We start from the raw sequence: 14,982 nt of genomic DNA, 5'->3' as shown, positions 1-14,982 counted from the left end.
TGCTCAGAGTGCTTCAGCAGATATGATCCCCAATGAGTAAAGATAACAGCAGAATAAGAACTTCCTCCCAGTTGCTAAAGCCGCATTTCCATTAACTGCCAAGAGCACATTTCTTCCTTCATCAAAATGCCTTGCAGCCAGAAACGCAGAATGCTCCCTACTCCCTCCTGACCCAACACTTTGCTACAAGGCAGAGCAGTTTTCTTTTTCACTAATAACGTCATAACAGCAAGTGAAAAGAACTGAGTTACCTGGAATCATGTTATAGTATTTAAGGGAAAAGAGTTTCAGTGATTTTTTCCTTCAGAATTTAGAGAGAGAACACTTCTCCAGAGATGCACTGCACAGGAGCTCTCTAAAACTGCAAATAATTCTTTGTCCGGCAGAGGTCGGCAAAGGCCCACATTTATATACAAGCTTTCCACATCTTTTAATGCAAAATCTCTTCTTAAATATGCTGAATAGAGCAGTAGTTCTCTTGTGTTTAAGACTCCCCTCATCCCCTCCAATTTCTTACTTAGGAAATTTGGGTTACATTAAAATACTACAATGGAACAGGATATACACACACATATAGAGAGGTACAGAATAGGAATGATTTTCATAGCAAAATCTAACAAAGGTTTTCTGCACTATCTGCTTTTTACTACATAAGATTATTTGAATGACGTGTCATCAAGTATCTGACTTCTCTGTGAATCGGCACACTTCAGGAAAATGGGAAAATATGTTCATTTTACAAGCAGCAACATGAAACTAAACCATCTGCACAAATACAGGTGACAAGTAAATTGCAGGTTTAGGATTTATAGGATTTTCTATTTTTAATTCTCATTGCAATGTCTTTATAACAAGTAGAAATCCTTTACATTCTGTTCTCCAAAAAGCTAAATTAGAAGTATTAAAATAAGCAAATGTGAGGGAGAGTCTGGGATGAAAAAAAACACTATTGTTCATATATGTCTTTTACATACGTACATGACTGTACAAGAATAGCACAACACAAACCCCTTCTCTGGGTGATTGGCTTATCCTGCCTGGCAGACTTTGTGTACTCTTCCAGCATTTTTGTACAGTCACACGCCATATAAAAACGTCTTGCTACAGAACACTGACACAGCAGAACTAAGGCTTTTTGTCTATATGGACACACGCAATGGAAGCAGCAACAGCTTTTCCATTTAAAAATAACAGTGTAATAGGAAGCAATTCAAGTGAGTCCTTTCCCGGTCAGCACATAGCAGGCAAACAGCCTGAAACTAGTCCTGGTTAAGGATAAGTAACAATGTCTATTTTTTTAATCTGTTTTTACTCCCAAAAGCTATTATTCTGTCATGATTCAGACCTAACCTGAATAACCCACATGTATTAAATCTGCAACTATGCAGAAAATTAACTGTCAGAAGAAATAGACAGAGCTATTTATTAGAACACTACTTTTTGCAGGAAAAGATTTACTTGCAGCAAAAAAGCTGTCATATCAAATAAAGTAATTGACACTGATCTCTTCATAATTTGGAATGAAGTGCAATTTGCAGGAAATTCGTAAGGCAATTAACTTTCATTAATACTAGCATGGAATTAAATGCATCAAGCCCTAAGAATGAAGGGGTCCCCTAGAATGAGCAATGGAACAACAGCAGTAATCATTACTGCTAAGAACTGATACAGCACTTGCTCCCTTCAAACGTTTCCTACTGAAAGACATTTTTTAGCAGACATGTGAGCTACTGGTCTGAAACCCAGCTGAAATGGGTTATAGTAATAAAGCAGCTGCTAGAGGAGAGCAGTAGTAGCGGCGGCTCTCGGCAGCACCAGCACTCCTTGCTGAGGACCTGCTCACGCTGCTGTGCCGCGGGATGAAGTGTCTGCAGCTTGCTCCTGGCGCTATGAGTCCCAGGCACAGGCTACAGGTCAGCTAGCACAGAGATGGCAGTGGCTACCGGCCACTGTCTGTTTGGAAGCAGGGGAAGAAAAGAAAAAGTACCAGATGCTCCTGCTCATGATGCAAGTGGACTCTGAGGTGGAGGCATGAAATCCTGGCTCACGGGGAAGGCGTGTGACCATGTTACCAAGAAAGCAAAGCACTGTTACTATGATAACCATAGGCCTAGTGTTGTCTTTGCTTTGTTTCTCCTTTCCCCCCCCGCTCTTTCCTTTCTAATTAAAATGTCTTCACAAGATACTGTTAGCAACAGCAATGAAGACACGTATGTCAGATTTTGGATTGACAACTCATGCAAATCGACTGATGCAAATCAGATCTTGCACTTCAGACCTTGGTTCAGATCAATTCTTGCACTACACATTTCCCACATCAGTAACAGCAAAAAAATATTTCTGCAATGTCAGAGTTCAGTTGTGGAACTGATGAACCAAACTACCTTTTAAACTTATTCTTGCACCCTCCCCCCTTAATCCCAGCACTAATTTTCAGTTGTTACATTTTGCATCAATTTCAGCTATATCTCCTTTGATACAAAGACTGCATCTTTCTAAGTGTTTGTGTATCACTTCATTGTATAGTGGCATCTCATTAGCACTTTCAGAGTTATTGCAATAAGCTTGTTGGTAACAGTTTATTTAGTACAATTTTAAATCATCACAGTTGAAAAAAAAAGCGGAAGTATTTTCATTAGGAAAATAAAATCTTACATATTAAGTACTATACAATACTGACTGCAACAGAGCTACTTCTTAGCACTCAGCAAATCTGACTGCATTGTAAAATGTATCAATATATTACAATACAATGTGAGTTTCTGAGAAATTTCCAACGAGTCAGAAGCATCCCAAAAGCCCTGTTCTCTCGCCCAGGAGTACTACACAGCAATGCAGTATTTCACTTGATTTCACCCTAACCTGCAGTGACATAAGGATGAGCACACTGTAAACTGCACTGAAGACTCTGATCTTTTGGACTCCAGTAACAACTCAAATTCAAAAAAATCAGAAAGTCACCAGAAACCTTTGGACAGTATTACAGTCTGTTTTTCCCTTGCAAAGGAGGCATGCACTCAAAGCATCATCTTAAGCTTGACATGGACTATGTTTTTCTTAATGAAACAGATAGCAAGCTTATAATACTTCACTGGAAGTGCCCACTTCAAACATCCAAAGTGCTTCGGAGCTTTCTCACAACGAGTAAATGGTGTCAACAGAAAGTTAGTGCTCACAGGGCACAATCACAGTCAATGCAAAACTAAAGAACCACTGATCAATCCATCAGTACAAACAAAGCCCCTGGCTATAATAATTGCCCAAATCATTTTTCTGGGTAGGGATAAAGAGGTGTTTGTGCAGCAGCAGCAGGCCAGAAATAGACAGCACGTGTCCTTCGCAAACCCACATTCTGCTCTGCTCGGAAGAGCCTGTGGTTCATCAGCTGACAGAGCCGGGAGGCCAAAGCTGGGCTGTTCAGATACGCTATTTCCCCGCTATGGGAACCTGACTGCATGTTGCTCTTTACACCCACTCACACTGGATTCCCTTTATATTCTTCAAAAAAAGTAAAAACCTGTCTAGCTTTTGAGTTCTTTCCATGAGATTTATCAGGTGGAGTTTGGGGTTGAGGCACGCTGGTCTTTTTTAAGAGATGTCTTATTTCTGGCAAGTATCCACTGATAATCACGCCACTGTACCTTATTAAATTCCTAAGTCCTTGGTGTTTTCTAAGCACAGAAGGCAGTAGTGGAACTGAACTGGCAGGGGGTTTCCCCTCCCTAAATCCTCTACTGGCCCTGATAAAACCCAAAGCAGCACTGCCTCACCTGCATACCTGAGCCACCTACATGCACAACATTTCTTCTTCTTGGAACATATCTCTTCAAAAAATGATTTAAGCATATACATTTTACTGCTGTTCCCTGCAGCACAAAGGAGACGCGCTGATCGCGCTGTAATTGCAGCAGGAGCAGAAGGGTTTCCCAGCAACTGGCCTGTGCAGCGCGGGCACCAGGGACACGGGCGGCACACACGGCTACAGAGCAACCGCGCCGGGCACCGCCGCAGCAGCCGCCATCCCCGCGCAGCTCGAACTAACGCACATTTACATAAAAGCCACGTTGTCAGAGCAAGGCTGTTTCACAAAGATTTTTACCTACCTCCCTATTCAGAGCGGCACTGTACCATGTTCATCCCTGACTTTAACACACTGAAACCACATCCTTATCTCTGCGGAAGCAGTTCTGTTTTTAATGGAGCAATATCTGTACTACAGCAAATTCCTTGTCAGCCATGAGCCACTGGTACCCTTATAAACATTTTCCAAAGTCCTTTAATAGTTACTCACTTGTGTGAACACAGACCGACCTGATTTTTCCTTACAACTTCTCTATACTAATTCCTGGAAGTAATGGAAAGACAGCACATATAAAGTCCAATTCGTTCAGTTTCCAGTGGCCATTTAGAATAAATAAAATTAAAAAATCTAAATCTGCTTCCTACAGGATCGAAGTACTTTAAAGTAGAAAGTATACATGTGCACATGGTATATATATACTTATATACACATGCACATAAACACATATTTAATTATCATACCTAAATCTTACAGTTAAACACCAACTCTGCTGTCTAACAAAATTAAAGACAGAGCAGGACAAGCTGTCTAGCTCAAGACAAGTGTGAAAAAAGTTTAATAACAGGATTGGGCAAGACAGCCTCAACTAGCCTACATTCCTGTGCAAGACCAGCATGTGACTCTCTACGGATGGGGAGGAACACAATAAATTGTCCTTGGGATTAAAACAAACAGCTTTAACATGGATGCAGGTAGGCAGCAAGAAATGCTAAGGTTTGTCAGTCCACTCATACAAAGACCTTGAGAAGTGCCATCCACAAGCACTCCTGAGAGAAGTGTCTTTCAAGTGCTTTTAACAACACCCACAGAAGGAACGAAAGGGGGTCTGGTGTGCCCCACACGCTCACACCTCAGCACTTCAGTTCTTTGCTGGTAAGTCTGTTTTTTTAAACCTATAAATCAGAGCAACTGATCACATAAATGTTTACTCGAGGAAATACAGCAAAGACTAATCTATCAAAGCACAATTGCTGAGGGGGATGTAAACCTTCAACCTTTCATCAAAAGTCTTTTTCTAAATCTCCAGTTTGTGGTGTTGTTCCTCAGGATTTCTTCTTTACAACATAAAGCTCAAGGTTAGACAAAGGAGTGATATTAACATGACTGCAGCATGAAGACACACTTTTTTAGTCTCTCCTACTAAAAAGATCAACATGACATGACAACATCATATTAAACTAGTAATCCATAAAAAAGATTCTAACCTGGTGATTTTAATGCTGTCTATCCAGTTATTCTCCATCATGTTTACAGACTTCCTACCCTGATACCCCTTTTATTCAATTGCTTCTTCCACACACAGGCTTTTCACAACATTGTCTGAGGCAATACAATTTCAACATCTTTCCTCTTATCACTGAACATACCAGCCTCTGTCCTCTTGCTTCCCTTCTATCCTATTCCAGTATTATTTTTAGCATCTTCTTGCTCTGTGCGTAGATCTAGTTCAGTTTAATATATTCTCAGCCTTCAGTCACAAAAACCTTTCCGATAGTATTTCTCCCACCAAATGCTGGGAGAAATGAGCCTATCCATTACACATCTCTTCATTCTCTTACTTATGTTGCATTAAAATTTAATCCCAGTGTAAAAGCCAAGTCAAACAAAGCCCATATTATACTGTCCTCTGTGCAAGAGGCATATGAAAATCAAGGAACTCAAACAAAACCAGCATGAGGCCTGTACGGATGAACAAGAACCTCCTAAAAAGGAAGCAAAAAAGAGGCTGAAGGAGGGACAGATGACCCTGGAGAAATAGAGACACTGAGTATGCAGGGAAGGGGCTAAGAAAGCCAAAGCCTGGAGTTGAATCTGGCAGTGGATGTTAAGGTCAATGAGAAGGGCTGTTTAAAGACACATCAGCAGAAAAAAAGACTTGAGAAGACATGAGCCCACTGCTGAACAGGGCAGAGAACCTGGTGACAAAGCACAGGCAGAAGACCGTGGTACTCACTGCCCTCTTTATCTCAGCCTTTACTGAGAAGACTTGCCTTCAGAAATCCCAGGTCCTCCAGACCATTGTGAAAGCCTAGTGCAAGGCTGCCTCAGGTGGAGGAGGATCACATGAGGGAACATTTATACAAATAAGTACATGCAAGTGCACGGGACCTGGTGAGATACACATATGAGTGCTGAGGAGACTGTCTGGTGCCACTGTAAGGCCACTCTCAATTATCTTTGAAAGGTCCCAGTAATCAGGGGAGGTTCCTGAAAACTTGAAGAAACAAATGTCACTCCTGTCTTCAAGAAGTAGGATCTAGGGAACTACAGGCTGGTCAGTCTCATCTCTGTCCCTGGGAAAGTAATGGAAGAAAAACTCCTGGAGATCATTTCAAAACATATGATGGGCAAAAAGGTGATTGAGAGATGTCAGTATGGTTTTTAAACAACCTGTTCTGGGATCCTCCAAATAGGATCTGGGACCACCTTACATTGAGTGAGATACTGCCTCAGAGTCTCAGTTCATCCTGCCAAAAGCCCAGGTGTTTGCTTTTCTGTAGCTTCTAGCTTTTTGTTGTATGGACAGAAAGACTACGTTTTAACTACTCTTTTCCTGTTCTGTGCAAGGGGACAAACTATAAATTTCAAATGCAAGACTAGCAATACTGTCTGGATATACACCCTGGCACATGAAGTAGAAAAGCTGAATTTCAAAACAAGCTTCAAACTCGATGGAAATACAACGATGGTTAGGCAAAGGTTAAACACCACAGAAGTAAGTGTGAATTATTTGGATTGACAAACTCAAGTATCGAACAAAAGATAAAGTCTTTATCTTAAAAGAACACTATAAATCAGGTAAGAGCACTCCAGCTTCTGTCTTGAATACCGACACGGAGCTAAACGCTAGTATGCACGTCAATTATGCTTTCAGTGTCTTACCAATCAATAAGGTAGATGTCTGGAGTTAAGTTATTTTTTTTGAAGTGAGCAAATAACTTTGGCAGATTTTCTTCAAAGAACACCTCAAACGCAGCAAAGTAAGTCAACATCTGGGAAAATACAACGGGGAAAAAAAAGCAGTTAGCTGTATTAATAGGCTTAGATGTATTGTCTGTTGTTGGATTAATGCTCTTCAAAGCCAGGATCATATGAATTACATGATACAATAAGGAGCTAAGCATTTACATAAAGGACAGCATTTGCAAGCACAGAGAGTTTAAGATCCACCCTATATACTGTTCTCATTCTAAACAATGTAATTATTTTTTTGGGTCTTGGCCAGTTTCCTTTGGAAATAAAAATACCAGCAGGAGAGAAGTTATTTGCTGATTTCTCAAAATAATTATGATAATAGAATGGTGCTTTATGCTTGAGGCAGTAATTTAATATTACACTGAATAAAATCCAAGGCCCAATAGATTATAAAATGAAATACGAAACTAAAATAATTTAATAGTTCAATGCATGAGTGAAGTGTCCAGTTGACTCCAGTCATAAATCATATTCTAATCCCAAAGCTGCTTCTATATCATACACTGTAAAATAAGAGCATTTCTATTGCAAAGAGGGACAGACAAAGTTCACACATAAAAGCCAAAGATCAAGATAAAACAACTATGGAAGAGAAACAGATAACTCCCATCTGATATCGTAACTCCTGAATTGTACTGCTTTTAATACAGAGACTTCCATATTATTTTAAAATTTGAATATTTAAGTCAAATTTCATAACAGGAGCTTCTTAGCTCCCTCCTCCTCCCCCTACCCTCTCCTCTCAATACTAGAGGGAGAAAAGTTAAGCAAAGTCCTTGAATGTTTCAGTAATTTTAATTACAATATCCCAATAAAAGCAATAAAGAATGGCTGTGATTTCTTCCAAGTTTGAGTTGTATCAGCATGCTTCCCCTCCAAACACCACAACAATAAAGAAAAAGAGGAGCCTTCTGGACCCTTTTGTCTGAAAACCTTTTAAAAGATGACAGGTTTGTCTCCCAGGGTCTTTTTATGTTCTTACAGGAAATTTTCCTGTTTCATCTGCATGAACTGGCAATGGTGGACTATCTTCAGTAACAGCAGCAAGTGAAAAATTGAGCCAGGTAGTCAGTAAGAGCATAAAGCAGTCCCATAAAATCTCTGAACCATCAGCTACAGAGAAGCAGTTTCATGGCAAATATGAAGCCAGAAATTTAGAAACCCACTTAAGGGAACTGTACAACTAAACCAGCTTCCTAGTATAGACTTTTAAACGCATGAATTCCAAGCATCAGGTGAGATCTGAGTATAAAGAAGGAGGCAGGTAATACAGCAGATATTCCTACTTCCAAAATGATGTGTTTACCTGCTAGCACCACAGCAAGGGAGATCTATCTACTAACGCTTTTCAAAGGTACTTTAGAGAAGAGATCTTACACACAACTGCTACGGTCACATCTACTGATAGTAATGCAGGCAGCTCTGTTAGAAATGCAATAGCAGTTTTAGGTATCTTAATCAAAAACATTAAACAAGACAGTTACTCAGTAGTAATTAAAAACATTCTAGTTTAATAAAGCTGCAAACAACAGAAGAAATCAAGATCAATCAGCATAAACTACCTTATTTCCACAACTAACTTATGTGGTTGGTTTGTTTGTTTGTTTGTGGTTTTGTTTTGTTTTGTTTTTTTATTTTATTACACATTAAGACAAATAAGCATTTAGTTTAGTTATTAAACTGTAAAACTGACACAAAAAGATGAGGGTAGACAGGAGATCAGTATATTAACCACAGGAAGCCAAAACTGTCTCGCTTCTCTGTTTGAAATACTAGGTATGAAGTTTTCCTTGTGCTGTGAATCATGGCTTTGTAATTTCCTATGTTAATATTCTTCATGTATCACCACCTCTACTCTCCATAAGCACTCATTTATCACGTAGCCTCTATTTAGCCAGGCTAACAGAACTAAATGCACTATCCAAGAATATACCAAACCCCCACTATTTCAGCTAAAAAGAGCAAAAAATCTTATTCTAGCAAGTTTAATTCCAAAACATTATTCGTAAGGATCATATTCACAGACTGAATGGATGAACTTGCCCTGTTCTTCCAAGTACATTAATGGAGGTGACTGACACTGCTTCTAGCAACGCTGTCTGCGCTGTGGTACATCTCCCCATGGGCATTTACAACTGAGGAGATTCAGGGGCTGCAACAAGGAATTTCACGCTGCTCCTACAGCATCCCCAGTGCCCCGCTGTTCGGGCAACAAAAGTGATTGTTGGTGACATCATCCACTCCCTTGCTTTTGAACTCTCTTCCATGTGAACTCTCGAGAAACAGATCCTATCTTCATAGTGTTAAAAAGTAAATAAGTGAGAAGGAAATGCAGAATGCCATACATTTTACAAAAAAACCCCAAACTTCTGAAGTAAATTAAGAACGCATTTCAGGAGATATGTCTTATTTTGCTATGGTACACAAGTGGGCCAGTGTACATGCTAACAAGGACTTTTAGATCCTCCAGAGAGAACCAGGTGACCGGCTCCCACTGAAAACTGAAGTGGTCTCATCATCTGCTTCCTCTGGGCACATTTTCAAACACAGCAGCTACAGCAAGAGCTGGGAAACCTCGTTCTCGCTGCAACAGTCTATTTTTAGCAACTTATTAGTTCAGGGTAAAAAGCACCTTCAAGACATTTCTTCTAATATTAAGGTGTTTTCAGCCTTCAACTACAGTGCTCAATTGAAAAACACCTACAGTAACAGTCTCATAACTATTCTCCAAGCATCATAAAATAGCAGCTGAACAATTTAATTCACCTGCCTATTCAAAAAGGTTAGTGGGGTGGTTTTGCTTTGGTTTTGTTTGTGTTTTTCAGGGGGTGCAGGTGTGTGTGTTGGGGTTTTTTTTATCAACCACGTTGCTTTAAAATAAATTCTGACTTATTTTGAAAGCTATTTTTTAAACTTTCCCTACACATATCTACCACATGTAGATTACTGTTTTCTTGCATACTTACAAGGCCATGGTCCACACGGAAAAACGCCATCTGACAGGGTTTATTTAAAAGGTTAGAAAAAGCAATGAAGGCATCTGCAGTATCCAAGTTCAAGATCAATACTGCTGCTATGAATGACATGCCCTGTACCTGAAGAAAAGAGAAGAGTTACCATTCAGTAATAACTGTATTCTTCCAAGAACGTTGCTTTGTTTTGTCCTTGCAATCACTCATTTTTAATGTACTTGCTGAGCTGCTGAATTAAAGCACTTGTGGAGCTTCTGCGCAACATTCAGAAAGGCAGGGTTTTAACCCACTTGACCCTCTGGAATTGCATGTTCCGAGCACGGAAGCTAATGATCCCCATGCTGCCTCCTGTCAAAGGCTAAGTAGGATTCCAAAGCTAGGTTAGGATGACAGCACTTTCAAATATGCAGAATAAAGATTTTTTTGAAGAACAATCTGTTTCTAAGTAACCACTCCTCTCCTAGGAAAGGATCATATATACCCTTATTTCTAGAAAGCTGGACACTAGGGACAACGATTGTTCTTTTTCAATCAATTACCAGCAGTTACAGACAACTGCAATGAGTCATTTGACAAGCAGCACCATTTTGAGATTAAGCTCATGTTTCATTTACCATAAGCTCACAATGTTGTTGCATTTTTCTACACAGTATGCTACAGGATCGATGCTGGATCTAGGCAAAGCTCACTCAGAGGGTGCAGCGCTGCTGTGCAGTCACACAGACCAAGGTGTGACAATCCTTCCTGCAAGCCTGAGGAACAAGCTGCTTCCCAACACAACAGCAGGTTCCGTGCCAAGCAGAGTCCACCACCTGATCTCCTCTCTTCTAGTTTCCCGGCAGACACATCCAGCAGTTTTTGCCAAGCATCACATGCTACTCACAGAATAGGAACGTTACCTTTCTACATTTGTCTTCTCTAAAACCACTGCTCCTGAATAAAGAATAAGCTCCTATATATATCCCTGCTCAGGGGAAAAAGACTAAATGGAGTATCTGAACTCCACTCAGTCCTTTCCACATCACTACTTCAAATACTTTGAGGAGCGCATGTAGCCCTGATGGGCATTGCTTTAAAGACTGTTCCAGAAACTCACAGTGCTGAGGGACAAAAATGTATAAGCAGGAGTAAAGTACTCAACAGAATAGTCTCAATAAGACTGCCACTAAGAACACTACGTACTTCGAACGACCAACTTCACTCCATCTTCTCTTTTTCAAGCACTACAAATATGTACTTTTCCGTTTTCCAATTACTTAACCTGTTAAAAAGCTTAAATCTAGAAACAAAACCATGAGATACACTTCTCAAGCTTGTACTGGAATAGAAGAGAGCAAACAGAAGTCTCACAAATATTCACAAAAAAAACACTTAATACTGGTTTACAAGGGACTGATTAACACAATTCTCCCTCTCTGCCCCCACCCCCCAAAAAAATTCTTCACTTACATAGCCTACATCAGGTCTGTAACAAGTATAGGCTCCTAAAATACTGTGCAACGTGTCATGGTAGGGACCACCCTGCAATTAAACAAAAATGAGACATCTGAGTATATAACAAATGCTAAAAACCCTTCAGTGCCACAGACAGTATCTATTGCTTCCAATGACATTATTTCTCTGTGCAGCTTTGACAGCCCCAAGTCCTTCAAAATAGTTTTGATTTTGAAAGTATTAAACAGCCCTTCATACCACATTTATTACAAATGCGTACAGTTCATTCAATACATCGATTACATATTAAATCCTTATATAAGAAGAATGTCAGCCCAAAAGATTCCTTATAGCTTAGCAACACTTAGAAAATGGTGCCAAGAAAGCAGAACACTAATCAGAACTACTTAATTGGCTGTTAGACTAGAGGCAGAATTCAGTCACAATGAAAATAGTTAAAACAATGATATGCTGTAATACACAGGAAGCGTATGAAGTATGACATGTATGGCTAAAAAGAATTTCAAATTGTTGACTATTGACAGCTGCCATATCTTACACTAAGTACTGTAACTGGTGGAGAATTTCCAAAGGGAAGTTTTTCAACCAAAGATGTTGATTTACCACAATCTCAACTTTTCACAGGGCTTCTGAAATTTGCATATAGAAGGACAAAATATCTGGTTAAATGAGTCATTAAAGTGCACCAAAAACATACAAGTTAAATTGGTCTTGCATGGAACCAAAAAAGGCCACCAAACCCTGCTTGAGCTGTGCTCTCTCTCACTTACCATGTATTTGTAACCCACCAGTGTTGATTCACTGACCCAGAAACACTCACCTGCATCACTTCATCAGACAGAAGCCAGCATGAACTGGATTGGATGAATCATGTCTATTAGTCAACAGATTTTTGGTTTTGTTTGTTTGTTTTTTGGTTCGTTGGTTTTGGTTTTTTCCTCTCACAAATGTATAGTACCTTGAAGTTACTCTTCTTCTAGATTATTTATAGTTTTCCAAAATCTTTAGGAACTTTTTACTCTCAAGATGTCTAGTCCTTCATATTTGAACTCAATAGGCTGTTTCAACCAGGGGACAGACAAGGTTACATGAAGTTAATTTCTCTGAGAAGTCAAGACAAAAGTTATCATTGCTTACTTGCTGGAATATACAGAGGTTAGGAAACGTCCTGGAGATATCCAGTTTTATTAACTCCAAGCTTGCTTCTCTGTCAGCTGCAGAAAATCCAGCATCTAAAAAGCCAAAGTTACTGCATTTATTACACAAATAAGTTTATGTTGTTTGTTTGTTTTCCCCTGGTAAGGGTTAGCTTTTGCATAGTTCACGTATTTCAATGCGAATGCTAAGGAGTAAGGGTATAGACAGGACAATTCCCTGAATTCAGCACACAGGCTAAGCAGCAAATATGTCGTGACTCACAGCAACTCTACAGTGCACAATGACCCTCAATATGTTTCAAAGCGACAGGGAAAAGATGCCAGGCAAGACAGGCCAGGCACTTTGCTGGTATCTGCTGACCAAACATCAGACAGACACACAAGCCTGTGACCTGTAACCTGTGACCCCTGGCTCTCAACAAGGCTTCCTAGTGGCTCCTGAAGTAGCTGCCTCTCCTGAAAGGTTGTGGTGGAAGGGATAAGTCTCAAAGCAGAAGCATTCGACGGATGCCACCTGCCTCTACTACTGTCAGCTCTCCTTCCAAAATACTGTTTATTTACTCTTTGTATGTGTCGTTAAACGCATCAAAATGGACATTGCAATACACTCTATGTAACTGAAACAGATCTCATCCAAAGTACATTCCTGAAGAATTAGTTTTCTTTCTGATATGAAGAAGTTTTACTTGTATTTTGTCTGCTCTGCTAAGTATAGTTGGGAATTACCTACTGCTACTTATTGAGTAATCAAAAAACAAGAGTTGTCACTAATCAGTGCTCACACTAACGACATGAACATATACGCTCCAGAAAAGGAAGCTGGAAGTGTACTAAATGTCAACTTAGGTAAGGTGCAGACAATCATGAGAAAACTAAGTATGGAATTTCCAATTAAATGTATTTTTCTGTTGATAAATGCCAGTATGTATGCCATCCTTTTTTTGCTCAGCATAACTCCTTACCAAAGCCAATTTCAAGTATCTGCATGTAGTTTTATACCTTCTCAAAACCAGACAACTCTTCCAATCAATTAGTAAATCTCAAACCACTTCATCTGCAAAAATAAATTGCTGCTCTCTGAAATACACCCGAGAGACGAGCTCAAAGCTGTAACAAGGGACTAAAAAGCTATTTTCTGCTATAATTTGAGTTTCAATTCCAAAACTACAGATGCAGAAAAGTATTTTTGTGTTGCCATTCAAATTATAACCCCCAAACTTTCCTAGTTTTTCTGCAAATCAGCATCAAGTAAGAACTATACCTACAGATAGTTTCTAAAGAAAAATGAACAAGTGTGTTTTATAACAGACTACAGTTTCATTGAGAGAAAGAACACAGCTATTTCTTGCTTCCGCAAAAAGTAGCTTTCTTTTTACCAGTGGCATGTTCATAGCTGATTTTTTTTGTTTTAAATCTGCGATTTCATTTTAAGCAATGATTTTACAAAATCTCTCGTTTTATAACACAGCATAAGCGCTTCACGAACAATGTACCTTCACATTCTACTTCAGCCCCTCCTGTGCTAAGTGATCTCCACTTCTCTTTGGCACGAGCCAGGCAAATATCGTACAGTTCTGGAAAACAAAAAACAGAGAACATCAAGTCCACTATTTGTAAACACTTGTTCCCACTGTCGGGTACTACCTACCAACCACATGAGAAATGCTGTTCCAGTCATTACAAGTACAGTATCTCTACCACAGTGGCTGAATTTCTAAGTAGGTTATGGTTCTGAAAGACTGGTTCCGCTGACCTATAACTGAAGATTAAGTGATAAGGAAAGGCAATCTAGGCACAAGTTGCATTTCATGTTCAAGGATTTGCTTTTCTTACAGAGCACTGGGGTTCAAAATTATAGTCTGAACGGGTAGAAGTCTAGAAAATTCCATGTAAGAACTACACCCAAGGTAACTAAGCCCAGCACAGAAATGCAGCATAATACAGCAGGAATATAGGCAGCCTACCACACTCCCTTGTTGGAATGAATCACACATTAGCCTTTTGGAGCTGTGTTTTTCTGTACTCTGAAGTAGCACACTATTTCTACTTTCACAAACATGCACAAAAGTACAAATTTTCCCAGAGTCTTTTAATCTCTCACAAACCTAATGTCTTGCTCTAAAACAAAGGAAGCATGCTGTATGCATACTCATAGGCATTCCAATATTAACAACTCTTAAGTTTAAAGAATAAAAAAATTCTGACCATCTCCATCTAACAAGGCAAGACAGTGACAGCACTCATCAGAAACAATTCACAGCAGCAGTCCTAGAGCAGTTACAAGATTAAAAGACACTATTTTTGAACAAAACACGTCAAAGCACCACAAAGTGTAGCTAGA

At 39.5% G+C, this 14,982-nt stretch overlaps 1 protein-coding gene across 4 annotated transcripts in view; it reads right to left on the bottom strand.

Annotated features, from left to right (window-relative positions):
* TBC1D14 (TBC1 domain family member 14) overlaps positions 1-14,982 on the bottom strand; it is a 71,237-nt gene that overhangs the window by 8,313 nt on the left and 47,942 nt on the right. For 3 of the 4 annotated variants that reach the window (XR_014183832.1, XM_082050302.1, XM_082050304.1), the window contains 5 exons: positions 14,135-14,215; positions 12,622-12,716; positions 11,479-11,550; positions 10,024-10,152; positions 6,965-7,074 (listed from right to left, as the gene is read on the bottom strand). Coding sequence is in view for 3 of the 4 variants with exons in the window: in XM_082050302.1 (XP_081906428.1) it covers positions 6,965-7,074; positions 10,024-10,152; positions 11,479-11,550; positions 12,622-12,716; positions 14,135-14,215 (487 nt within the window). In the remaining variant the exon portion in view is untranslated. The remainder of the gene's footprint in view (positions 1-6,964; positions 7,075-10,023; positions 10,153-11,478; positions 11,551-12,621; positions 12,717-14,134; positions 14,216-14,982) is intronic. The other variant, XM_082050303.1, reaches the window with a different exon arrangement.

This window comes from Streptopelia decaocto (genome assembly GCF_964273445.1).
Source record: "Streptopelia decaocto genome assembly, chromosome: 4".
Taxonomy (NCBI): Eukaryota; Metazoa; Chordata; class Aves; order Columbiformes; family Columbidae; genus Streptopelia; species Streptopelia decaocto.
The sequence above is the reverse complement of the archived record's forward strand: the minus strand, read 5'-3'. Positions and strand labels throughout refer to the sequence as shown.